This window comes from Marmota marmota, unplaced genomic scaffold (genome assembly GCF_001458135.2).
Source record: "Marmota marmota marmota unplaced genomic scaffold, marMar, whole genome shotgun sequence".
Lineage (NCBI taxonomy): Eukaryota > Metazoa > Chordata > Mammalia > Rodentia > Sciuridae > Marmota > Marmota marmota.
The window spans coordinates 11,281,377-11,294,359 of NW_025999853.1; the positions used below are offsets into that span (position 1 = coordinate 11,281,377).

General features: G+C 32.8%; 1 protein-coding gene across 4 annotated transcripts in view; it reads left to right on the plus strand.

Annotated features, from left to right (window-relative positions):
* Positions 1-12,983, plus strand: part of Bltp3b (bridge-like lipid transfer protein family member 3B) — a 92,211-nt gene that overhangs the window by 54,162 nt on the left and 25,066 nt on the right. For 3 of the 4 annotated variants that reach the window (XM_015482886.2, XM_048803322.1, XM_048803320.1), the window contains exons 10-14: positions 1,011-1,193; positions 1,712-1,830; positions 5,511-5,652; positions 9,393-9,586; positions 11,313-12,808. In XM_015482886.2, the coding sequence (XP_015338372.1) occupies positions 1,011-1,193; positions 1,712-1,830; positions 5,511-5,652; positions 9,393-9,586; positions 11,313-12,808 (2,134 nt within the window). Of the gene's footprint in view, positions 1-1,010; positions 1,194-1,711; positions 1,831-5,510; positions 5,653-7,129; positions 7,251-9,392; positions 9,587-11,312; positions 12,809-12,983 lie in introns of those variants that run through there. The other variant, XM_048803330.1, reaches the window with a different exon arrangement.

A 12,983-nucleotide genomic window follows, 5' to 3' on the forward strand; every position in this document is an offset into this window, starting at 1 on the left:
TCTACCTACCAGTGTTTATTATTTCTGTATCAGTTCCTGCCAGAATTTAAAGGTTCTATTATTTGTTTTGATATTCTTTTGAAGGGCTTTGTCTTATATCTTATTCTAGTAAGTAAGTTACTTACTATCATCACCTAAAGTCTTTTAACTGTAGAAATTGTTCACATTTTGGAAGATAAAACTTTTAGCCAGAGTAGATTTTCTTACTCTTTATAAGTGCATATTATTTTCTTACTTTCTGTATCACAACCCAATAGTCTTGGGTTTGTAATTTCCTTCCAAAAAACATATATATCTTTATGACTGATGTCCATGGTGAGAAATTCTATTCATTTTTTAACATGAAATTCTGTTAATTTCTAAACAATCATTAGCTTATTGATTTTACTGATTATTGTTAGTCACTTAACAAATATTTAAAATTATTTATATTTAATTTTATTTTATTTTTTAGTACCAGGGATTGAACCTAGGGGCACTTAACCACTGAGCCACATCCTCAGCCCTTTTTAAATTTTTTCTTTTTTTAAATTTTGAGGCAGGGTCTTGCAGAGTTGTTTAGGACCTCTCTAAGTTGCTGAGGCTGGCTTTGAACTTGTTATACTCCTGCCTCAGCCTCCTGAGCTGCTGGGATTATAGGCATGTGCCACTGTGCCTGGCTGAAATTATTTTTCATAGCATTTTTCTGGGATTCTGCTCAGTGGAGATTTGCCAGAATATTGAGCATCTACTGAAAATTGACCAATCCTGTGACTTTGAATTGAAACTTTTTTGAGTGCTCTTCTACTAAGAATGGGTTCTAGATTGAAATCCCTCCAGAGCATTTACTTTTAACACTCTTTCCCTCTATTCTAAATATCTTTCTTTTTAGAGAAGTAGCAGGTAAAGTCTGTAAATTTGGATGGAGAATAAAGATTCCCTTGAGAAAATGACTAAATTTCATTGGGAAGAGGCTGTTGTAGAATAAATGAAAATTATGCATTGTGAAATATTTGTTTTTCATTTTACAGGAGATAGTTGTAATCATTGGATGTATTTTAGTGATGCAACCAAAACAAAAAATGGATGGGCCAATGAGTTGTTACATGAATTTGAGTGCAACGTTGAAATGCTTATACAGGCTGTGAAAGATCATAATGTAGGTTCACCTCCTAAATCCCCAACACATGCCTCTCCCCAGCACACACAAACAGGTATTTTACCTATAACAACATTATAGCATCTCCCTAATTGTGTGTGTGTGTGTTTGTGTGTGTATGTGTGTGTGGGGGGAAATTAGTGTGTACATAATATTTTCTGTAAATAAGTATTATTTCTAATTAATATTTAAAAATTGTTCATCCTTTATTGAAACCAACATAGGCTTGTGAACCAAAGCACTTGTAAGAATAAGAAACGGATAATATAAAAATAAAAGTAATACCCAGATAGAATTTTTTAAACACTTAAATTCCTGGTAGATCTCTCATTTTTATTATTGTAGAAGAGTGACTTAAATATAATATAAATATGATTCCTGTTTGAAAATGAATAGTTAACACAGAAACCTACATATCTTTGTTACTTCATAATTTGTAAAGTATTTCCACATATATTTTCTTGTTTGAGAAATTACTGTTCACTTACACTTCTAGTAGCTGTCTTACTAATAGAAGAATACTGTTAAAAATAATTTATTAAATAATTTAAAAGGAGTTTTTGATTCTCACAGAGAAGGAGTCCACACTGAAAGGGACTTCTAGAACATCATCAGTATTATCTCAACACTCAAAAGCTAAACTTATGTCAAGTTCTGTTGTGGTAAGACTTGCAGATTTCAATATATACCAGGTATGTTTTACTTTTTAACTTAGGTCTTTTCATAGACACTTACAATATTCACATAAATGAACTCTAATAACTAATGCCAATATTTTATTTAAAAACATCTTGGGGGCTGGGGCTATGGCTCAGTGGGAGCGTACTTGCCTGGCAAGTGTGAGGCACTGGGTTCGATTCTCAGCACCACATATAAATAAAATAAAGGTCTATCAACAACTAAAAAAAAATATTTAAAAAAAAATCTTGGCCAGTTTTGTGAAATGGCCAAATTAGATGGTATAGAAAATATCAATTTATTAATTTTAATTTATATAGTTATCTATAATTAGCCAAACTGTGAAGTTAAGTACTTGAAACTGCCAGTGCTGCTCAAGACTTTGATACCAAGTTTGGGCATTTCCTGAAACTACCCTCAGGTTCAACAATTGATTAAAAAGACTCAAAAAACCTCACTGTGATCTATTATGCTTATCATATAGAAAGAATATAAATTAAAACTAACCATAGGAAAAGATGCTTAGGGCAGCCTGGAAGACTTCTAAATTTGAAACGTGCTTGTCCTAAGAATGTATTAGCTTCCCAGTACAGTTGTGTAATAAAATGCATGAAGTATTGCCCATGTAGTCAAACCCACTCATAAAATGGACTAATAGCAGATCACCCATAGCCGCCTCTCCTCTAAACACAAGTAATTGCTATCAAGTGTGGTCATCTTCTTTGCATGAACTGTTAGTTGCCCATCGGGAATAGGAAATTATATTTCTTGTTATATTTTAGGAGCAAGGACAAAGGCCAGACTCTCTTTGGAGGTCTAATTTCCTTGTTTTATTTTTTGCTTTTTTGTTTTTGGTACTAGGGATTGAACCCAGGGGTGTTCAACTTCTGAGTTCCTATTTATGTTTTATTATGGGACAGGATCTCACTAAGTTGCTTAGGGCCTCACTAAGTTGCTGAGGCTGTCTTTGAATTTGCAGTCCTCCTGCCTCAGCCTCCTAAATTGCTGGGATTACAGGTGTGTACCACCATCCCCAGTTAGAGGTCAAATTTCTTAATACACAGTGGTCTTTGTGGTAGAAATTAAAATGCCCTTTTCACTTTATTGGACTATTAAGTATTGGCCATAGTATGAAAATATTTGTTTTTTTTTATGTGGTGCTAAGGATCAAAACCAGAGCCTCACATGTGCTAGACTAGCAGTTTACTACTGAGCCACAATCCTGGCCCCTAAAAAATATTTTTAGTTGTAGATGGACAAATACCTTTATTTTATTTAGTTTTTTTAAAAAATATATTTATTTATTTTTTTATGTGGTGCTGAGGATCGAACCCAGTGCCTCATGCATGTGAGACAAGTGCTCATCCACTGAGCTACAACCCCAACCCTAAAAAGAATTTTATAGCTAATAACCCTGTCACATTTATATTGACAAGTTTTATTCAGGTTATAATCACAATATGGTCTAACATCACAATCCTTGAAAACAACAAAGTAGAATATGTTTCCTATTTTTTAGAAACAGCCTGACAAATTTTATATTTGTGTAATCATTTGTATTCTGGTTTATATTGATGAGCCTATTGCTTTGTCTGAAAAGTTTTCATTTGTAAACTCATTGGTTCTCAATCTGAGCCAGTTTTTGAAGGTGCTTTTGACTGTCACAATTGTAAAGGAATGCTGCTGACATCTAGTGGTCGAAGACCAGTGGTGCTAAAATTGATCTGGCTCCAGTATGTCAGTAATGCCATTTGAGAAATCCTCATTAACAGTTATTTTCTCATTTTGCAATTTATGCTTTTTAAAAATATTCTTATTATATAATGCTGTTTATTAAAAGTAGACTTAAATTTTAAGATTTAAGTGAATCCATTGGAAAGTGAGGGAGAGGAACTACCCATAATCTCAAATGATTAAAAGAGAAGGAAACCCCAACACAAACGTAGCCAAAACAAACCAAGTTAGTAGTAGAAAGTAAATAACTTTTAAACATTAGAGGAAAGAAGAATAAGCTATTCTTTATTAAAGTAAGTTGAGCTGGGTCTAGTAGCAAGCACATACCTATAATCTCAGTGACCTGAGAGGCTGAGATAAGAGGATTGTCAGTTCAAGGCCAGCCTGAGCAACTTAGCCAGATGCTGTCTGAAAATAAAATAAAAAGGGCTGGGGATGAGTTCAGTGTTAGATCATCCCTGTGTTCAATCCCTGGAACCACCTGACCCAACCCTCCCAAAAAAAGTTGACACATAATCGAGAAGGATTTGTTTCTATTTATGCAGAGAAAGTCTTGAATTATAGAATTATTCATAAAGTATGTAAACAAAAGATTATTACAAGCGGAAACATTATCCATGGAAAAAGTATTCCACTTCATATAAGGAATATACACATTTGTTGAATGACAAGGTACACCACTTTCTGTGCCAACTAAGCCCACATAAATAAATCAGTAAAACTCTATTGATTGAACTTTGGGGAAATTAACATATACATTTTCCCCCCCTGGTTCTGAGGATTGAACCCAGGGGTTACTCTAACACTGAGCTACACCCAGCCCATATTTTTACTTTTTTATTTTATGGCAGGCCTTGAATTTGCAACCTTCCTACCTTAGTTTCCTGAGGCCGATATTAAAGACATGTGCCACCACACCCATCTGCATTTTTTGATGTAATTAAAAATTAGCTCTTTGGGGAGAATGAAAAAAATGTAACCAGCACATTGAGAGATACAGATAGAGATAGAGAAAACCACCAGCTGATGACCAAGTCTTCAACGCATAAGCCTTTGGAGCCCAAACTATAACAGTCCTTTAAGAACATAATTTAAGAGATCAAACTATTTGACAGAACTGTTTATAGTTGTATTATTTTAAATTAATTATTTTGGTTAAAAAGAACAAAATTTACCATTATATCTATTTTTAAATTTACAATGGATCATCATTAAATAAATTCACATTGTTGTACAACTCCAGAATTTTTTCATGACCATAAACTGAAACTCTTTATATGGCTCTATTATTTTTCATAATAATTGAGAATTTATAGTGAAAAACTATTATAAAGAATATACTGGGCTGGGCATGGTAGGATACATCTGTAATCCCATGGCTTAGGAGGCTGAGGCAGGAGGATTCAAAGCCAGCCACAGCTAAGCAACTCAATGAGACCCTGTCTCTAAATAAAATACAAAACAGGGCTGGGGATGTGGCTCAGTGGTTGAGTGCCCCTGAGTTCAATCCCCAGTACCAAAGAAAAGAAAGAATGAACATAGTGCAGAAGAATTCCGACCTTGAGGTTTTGGATCTACATCCTGACTCTGCCATTTACGTATATTATCTAATTGTATATCATTATTATTATTTTCCTAGCTCCTATCTTAAGGCTCAAAGTAATAATTTTACAAGGAATTCCCCCCCACCCCTTGTTCTGGGGATTGAATTCAGGGGCATCCTTATCAATTTTGTAATTGATAAGGATGCCAAATGATTATAGAGTTTTCTTAATAATTGGTATTACTTAAAAATAATTTGATGTGAAGTTAAATAAATAATACATTTTGCATTGGCATTTACCTATTGAAAAATTACTGGTGGTAGCTTTAAAAGTCTATGAAAGTGATGTTCAAGTTCCATAAATTCTTTGGAAATGACTTTATTTAATGTGATTTTAACAACAATTATTTTTTTCAGGTCTCTACAGCAGAACAATGTCGTTCTTCCCCCAAAAGTATGATTTCCTGCAATAAAAAATCTCTGTATCTTCCACAAGAAATGTCAGCTGTGTATATAGAATTCACAGAATATTACTATCCAGATGGAAAGGATTTTCCAAGTAAGTATTTCTTATTTTGTAATTATTTGAACATTATCTGGTAAGTTTTTTTGGCTAATTTTTTTTTTTTTTTAATAAATGTGAAAAATGTTAACTGCTTTTTACTCTTGTAATCTTCGTTTGGAATATATAACATAACATTCATGTTATTATTATTTGTTTGTGTATACTTTACCCTCATTACTTTTGTGGCATCCTTGATTGCAAAAATCTTGTGGTATTCATGACTAATTTTTATCCCTGAAGTTTGACTCAGCTTAAGGGCTGTTGGTTAATTGAAGAGTGAATGAATGTTAGGTTATTTTGTAGAATAAGGTCATTTTTTTTTCTTTTGGAAAACTCTTATTTGTATGTCATCTATATAAAATCCATTTTATTGAAAAATCAAAAATTGAAGTTGTCCTGTAGACAGTTATTTTGGCTGTTTTAAAATGTCCAGATGCATACTTTGGGGTAACTTTTGGTACTTACATTTTATTAGAAACCTTGAATTATTGAATTTTGGTTGTAAGTTAGCTTGACTTCCTAAAGTTAAAAGGATTACACATTTGTGTTCTTTGAATATTAAAATTCTATGCTGTTGTCTCATACCTCTTGAGTCCTTCAAACTGAAAGTTTACCTTTGTTTATGTTGTACTTTTTCCATTATTTTCAACTAAGAAAGTAATAGAGAAAACATGTTGAAAAAAGATTAAATAAGTTGTGTTATCAGAGAAAAACAGTTTTTGACTTTTCTTTCAAGGTGTAACTCCAAGCCAGGTGCAGTGGCATATGCCTATAATCCTAGCAGCTCAGGAGGCAGCGACAAGAGAATCACAAATTCAAGGCCCTGTCTCAAAAAAAATTTGAAAAGAACTAGGGATATAGCTCAATGATAAAGTACGCCTGGCTTCAATCCCTGTAACACTACTCAAGGGAAAAAAAAAAAAAGTAAAATACTTACTTTGTTAGGTTGTACCAAAGGAATTATAATTCCTTTCTCTAATCTGTACATTGTTTTCTAAAACAAAAAAATTACAAAATTCTTTTCTAGCATTTTAAATCCTAGCCCCTACATACTTTGTAGTAAAATTTCTAGGTTATGTTTAACTTTTTAAATTTAATGTGGAAATTTTCAAACATAGACGAAAATAAATATTGAACACCTGTATGTGGGAGTCAGTTTTCAATTCTCAAGTTACTTGAACTCTATTTTAAACAGTATTAAGCAATCTAACTTTTTAAAAAGAATATTATTTTTTACCATTGTGAAAGTAGAATAGACTCATTACATTTAAAAAGGAAAATGTCAAAAATAAAAAGATGTCAATAAGCCTATAATTAGAGACTTCTGCTAAAACCTAAATATATTCATATCTTTGTGTAATAAATACCATAGAGTATGTGGCTTAAACAACAATTTCTCACAGTTCTGGATGATAGAAGTCAGAGAGATCAAGGGTAATTTTTTTCTGAGGATTCTCTTCTTGGCTTGTAGATATCTGTCTTCACATGGACTTCCCACAATGTGTGTGTGTCCTGATATCTTCTCTTACAAGGACATCAGTCATGTTGGACTAGGGTCTACCCATATGAACTCATTTTGCCCTAATTCTCAGGTACTGGGTGTCAGGAACTTCAACATAGGAATTTGGGAGGGGGAATATAATTCAACCTATAAGTATAGTATTCATTCTTTTTTTAATGTATGTGTTTCTTTTACATATTTAATTTATATCCTGCCCTTTTCCCTTAATAACATGAGCATATTCAAGGTTTCTACAAACTCATTTTACACATCTCTACGGCTAGGGATGTACTCAGTGGTAAAACCCTTGCCTAGCATGTGTAAGACCCTGCATTTGATCTCTAGCACTGCAGAAGATTCCCCCAATCCAAAAAGATTTCTTTTCATCTACAAAGTGATCTGTTTTATAAAGACCCTCCCCCCCCTTCCTGCTGTTCAGTGTAGTGGGTTCCTTCCTCAGCCTTGTGCATTGTTTCTTTGTTATAGCCTTGGGTATGAGTTCTCTAGTATTCTCTTTGGCTACTATCATCAATCACACAATCTGAACATTGATATTTCCTATCCTTTCTTTCCTTCCAGACTGTGATACAATCTCTTCAGTACCCTACTTCCTTTCTCTGTTCCCAAAGACAAGCATTTCCATATCACATTGTACATCTTTGAAAGACTTGAATTATATCTTTTTTGGGTCTCATATCTGTCTCATGTAATAAATTATATGTATGAGTGCTTTTTTAAAAATATTTTTTATTAGTTGTAGATGACACAATATCTTTATTTTTATTTATTTATTTATTTTTATGTGGTACTGAGGATTAAACCCAGGGCCTCATGGGTGCGAGGCAAGCACTGTACCACTGAGCTACAACTCCAACCCATGAGTGGTTTTTTGAAGGAAACAAATCGTGCTATATTCTTTTTGTATCCTGTTTAGGGTAATGCACAGAAAGTAGTTGACATTCATTGAATCTTTACTAAAGGAAAGAGAATGAATAATGTAAGCAAAATAGTCATATGTAAGACATTGTTACAATATTCTTTGTCTTCTGGTTTCCCACACTGTGGATTTATTTTCCTTAAATAAATTTGATCTGAAAGTTTTAGGTTCAGCTTTGGTAGAAGCAAATATATTAGAATTTTTGGAATAAAAGCTAGCTGGGGTTGTGGCTCAGTGGTGGAGTGCTTGCCTAGCATGTGTGAAGCACTGGGTTTGATTCTCAGTACCACATATAAATAAATGAATAAAATAAAAAAGGTCCATCAATATCTAATCAATCAATCAATCTTCACCATGCTGTTTTGAAACACTAAATGAATAGCTTTGATGATAGAAATAGATGTAGATTTTAGAAAGTGATATATCTTTTAATTGTACATGTTAGTTTATTTTGGGAGACCTATGAAAAAGACTGTATTTATTTAAATACTCAAAAGATAACCTGAGTTTTACTTAACCTCAAGAATTTATTCTAAAACTTGATTAAAATGGGGAATAAAACCATGCATATTTCCAATTCTCAAGGAGTTCTGCCTAACCTGCCACTTTCGTGGGAAATTGTTCATTAGATTGAAAGGGTGCGGATTAAGAGTCAGACAGTAAAGTCCTCCTAGAAATGTCATTGAAGACCACAGCTTTAATGTGATTCTACATCAAAATGGTAATATTTTTAGAAGTTTGCTTCTTTGTAAATATAACTTTAGAGAAAGAAATCTAAATAGCATTTCCTATTTATACATTTAATTTTAGGATGCTCTAGTGGTTCAGTCAGTTAGTGCATGGTATTTAAATGTTTTAGATTAAGTTATGTAATTTTTTCAGTTAGTAAAGCATATAAACATGTTTTTGTCTGTGTTTGATTTCCTTTACATATTCCCCTAATTTTGTATATAACGTCTCAATTTCTTTTTCTTTTTTCTTTTTTGGTATCAGGGATTGAACCCAGGGTCGCGTAACCATTGAGCTACATTCCCATCATTTTTATTTTTTATTTTGAGACAGAATCTTCCTAAGTTGCTTAGGGCCTCACTAAGTTGCTGAGGCTGGCTTTGAACTTGTGATCTTCCTGCCCTAGCCTCCCCAGCTGCTAGTATTACAGGCATGCTCCTTTATGCCTTGCCTTATTTTAAGAGCAAATAAAGTGTGTTAAAATATCTTTTCTTTTATTAAGGAACATTTAACATTGTCTGTTTATTAATATGATCTAAGATATTATTATTTATTTCTTTTTTGCAGTTCCATCTCCTAACCTTTATAGCCAGCTGAATGCATTACAGTTTACTGTGGATGAAAGAAGCATTCTATGGTTAAATCAGTTTTTGTTGGATTTAAAACAGAGTCTTAATCAATTCATGGCAGTTTACAAGTTGAATGACAATTCAAAATCTGATGAACATGTTGATATTCGAGTTGATGGCTTAATGCTAAAGGTATTATATAAATAAGTGACTGTAAGAACAAAACCATTTTTATGGAAGAAAATTTGGCAGCTTTATAATTGCCAGGGTATAAGATGTATGTACAGATATAAACATTATGAAATTTCAGATTTAATTTTGATTCTCAGTCATAGAAGTTTTAAGGGACTGCCTTTTTCCCCCCAAGTTAGTGTATTTTTCAGGGATTTTAAAAATCTTTCTCTAATTTCTATCCATTTGAAGGTGAGTTATAGAAGTAAGATTTAAATTAGTCACTTTTTATCACCTCAGAGCTGATAAATTTTTTTTCTAAGAAATATAAATTATATAATGAAGCTTTTAAATTATGAGTTTTTATTTTTCACATTTATTTTGTTTTTAATACTCAAAGATAGCCAAAAAATAACATTTTTTAATAGCCAAGTAGCTGGAAATCTGAATTGTATAAATATTTATGTTTTAAAGGAAAGAGAGAAAAAAAAATCCCAGCTAGTATAGTTTAATAAATGGACTTATACATGATGAAATTATCAGTTTCTAGGTCTGTTGCTAATAAACTAATCTCTGCTCTGTAAAATTATATAATACTTAACAATTGCACTGTAGGAAAGATTGTCTCAAAGATCTTATATAATTTAACCAATAAGTGTATGTTTTATGACCTTTAAATTATTATTAATTTTTTTTGGGGGGGGGGGCTACTGGGGATTGAACTCGGGAACTCAGCCACTGAGTCACATCCCCAACCCTATTTTGTATTTTATTTAGAGACAGGGTCTCACTGAGTTGCTTAGCAACTTTTGCTGAGGCTGGCTTTGAACTCGTGATCCTCCTGCCTCAGCCTCCTCAGCCACTAGGATTACAGGCATGTGCCACTGTGCCCGGTTTTTATTTTTATTTTTTTAGATGGAATTATATAATGTCTTTACATTTTATAAGTAGTACTGAAACAAGTCACTTTTACCTCTCTGATAGATATATTTTGAAGACTGGATTTAGTTAACCCTTGAGAATTATTTTAATAAATAGTTTAACTTGTCCTCTTAAGTTTATTTTCTTAATAGTTTTCTTTCAAAAAATTGATTCTAATGATATCTATATAGTCATTTCATTCATTCTTCAGCCCTCTTCCAAAACATCTGTATTTGAAGTATCTTAGTAGAAAAATACCCTTTCCACATTTGGTACTTTTTCTGTATACTCAGGACATATAAACATTTTGTAATAATGATTTAATTCAATTGTATTTTTTTCATTTTTGTGATTTATTTTATGTGAAATATATGTTCTATATACATTATTAACTCATGTTTTCTTTTATTTTTTTAATTTATGTTTTAGTTATAGTTGGACACAACATCTTTGTTCTATTTATTTATGTATCTATCTATCTCTCTATTTATTTATTTGTATGTGGTACTGAGGATCAAACCCAGTGCCTCACAACACGCTAGTCAAGTGCTCTACCTCTGAGCCACAACCCCAACCCCCTCATGTTTTCTTTTTAAAGAATGTTGGTCTCTTCTCAGTGACCAGTCACATAAATACCTTTTAACTCAATTTATAAAGATACCTGAAAGGTAGTGAATTAGTGTTAACATCTAAATAGGAAAGATCTTTTTTTGGGTGGGAAAATGTCCAGAAAAAGAATTTGTAGCCTAAGTTGTGTTCTTAATTATTTTATTTTCAAGATATATGGATTTGTAAATTGAACTAGATTACTTTTTTTCCCTTCTAGTTTGTCATTCCTTCTGAAATGAAATCTGAATGTCATCAAGATCAACCACATGCAGTTTCTATTCAGAGTTCTGAAATGATCGCCACAAATACAAGGCACTGTCCAAACTGTCGACATTCTGATCTAGAAGCTTTGTTTCAAGACTTCAAAGATTGTGATTTTTTTAGTAAAACATATACTAGCTTCCCCAAATCTTGTGACAGTTTTAGTCTTCTACATCCAATTTTTCAGAGACATGCTCATGAACAGGATACTAAAATGCATGAAGTCTATAAAGGAAATATTATCCCCAAATTGAATAAACACACTCTTAAAACTTCCGCTGCCATGGATGTTTGGGCTGTTTACTTTTCTCAATTTTGGGTAGATTATGAAGGAATGAAAAGTGGAAAAGGACGACCAATAAGTTTTGTAGACTCTTTCCCTTTATCCATCTGGATTTGTCAACCAACAAAATATGCAGAGTCACAAAAAGAGCTGCATGCTTCTAATCAAGTATCTCTAAATACATCACAAAGTGAATCTAGTGATCTGGCTGGCCGACTGAAGCGGAAAAAGCTCTTGAAGGAGTATTATAGTACAGAGTCTGAGCCCTTGACAAATGGTAGTCAGAAACCTCCTTCATCAGATACATTTTTAAGATGTTCTTCTTCATCATTGGATGCAGATATTCATGTCCTGGTTCACATTCACAAACATGTCAGCATGCAGATCAATCACTACCAGTATCTACTCCTGCTTTTCCTACATGATTCACTTATTCTGCTTTCGGATAATTTAAGGAAAGACGTAGAAGCTGTGACTGGCAGTCCTGCTAGTCAGACATCCATTTGCATTGGAATTTTACTTAGAAGTGCAGAATTGGCTCTTTTACTACATCCAGTGGATCATGCAAATACTATGAAGTCTCCTGTTTCTGAAACTGTGAGCCCAGTTGTTCTGGATTATTTGCCTGCAGAAAATGGAGAATTTTTGTCTTCAAAAAGAAAACAAATTAGTAGTGGTATAAATCAAAATAGAAGGGTAACTGTTAATCATATGTCAGATAACAGATCTATGAGTGTCGACCTTAGCCATGTTTCTTTAAAGGATCCTTTGCTTTTTAAATCAGCTAGTGATACAAATCTGCAAAAAGGTACTTCTTTTGTGGACTATTTATCAGATAAACATTTAGGCAAAATAAGTGAAGATGAAAGCAGTGGACTTGTTCATAAGAGTTCAGGAGAAATTGAATCAGAAATAATTGAAAGAAAAGATTTGTCTTGTGTAAGTTCAAGTAGTGTCTTAAACTCCAGAGAAGACTCAAATATGCTGTCATTTGATAACGATGGTAATCAAACTGTTCTTTCAAATAGCTTAACTACTAAAGGAAATGATACCATAGAGTCAGTCTTTAAAGCTGAAGACTTGCTTTCAGAAGCAGTTTCATTCTCTGAGAACCTGGAAAAAGAAGAGGCACCCACAGTTAAGACACTTAAATCACAGTCATCTTTAAGGTAACAATGTTGGAATTTTGGGAGATTTTTGTTTTGCTGAGTGTATGTGTATGTTTGTATATTTTGTTTTGGGGCAGAAAATCTCTTGACAAAATGTTAGAGTTATCAGAAAATAGATTTTTCTAAAGATGAGAACCCTTTGAGCTTATTACACATTTAAATATAATTTAAAAAC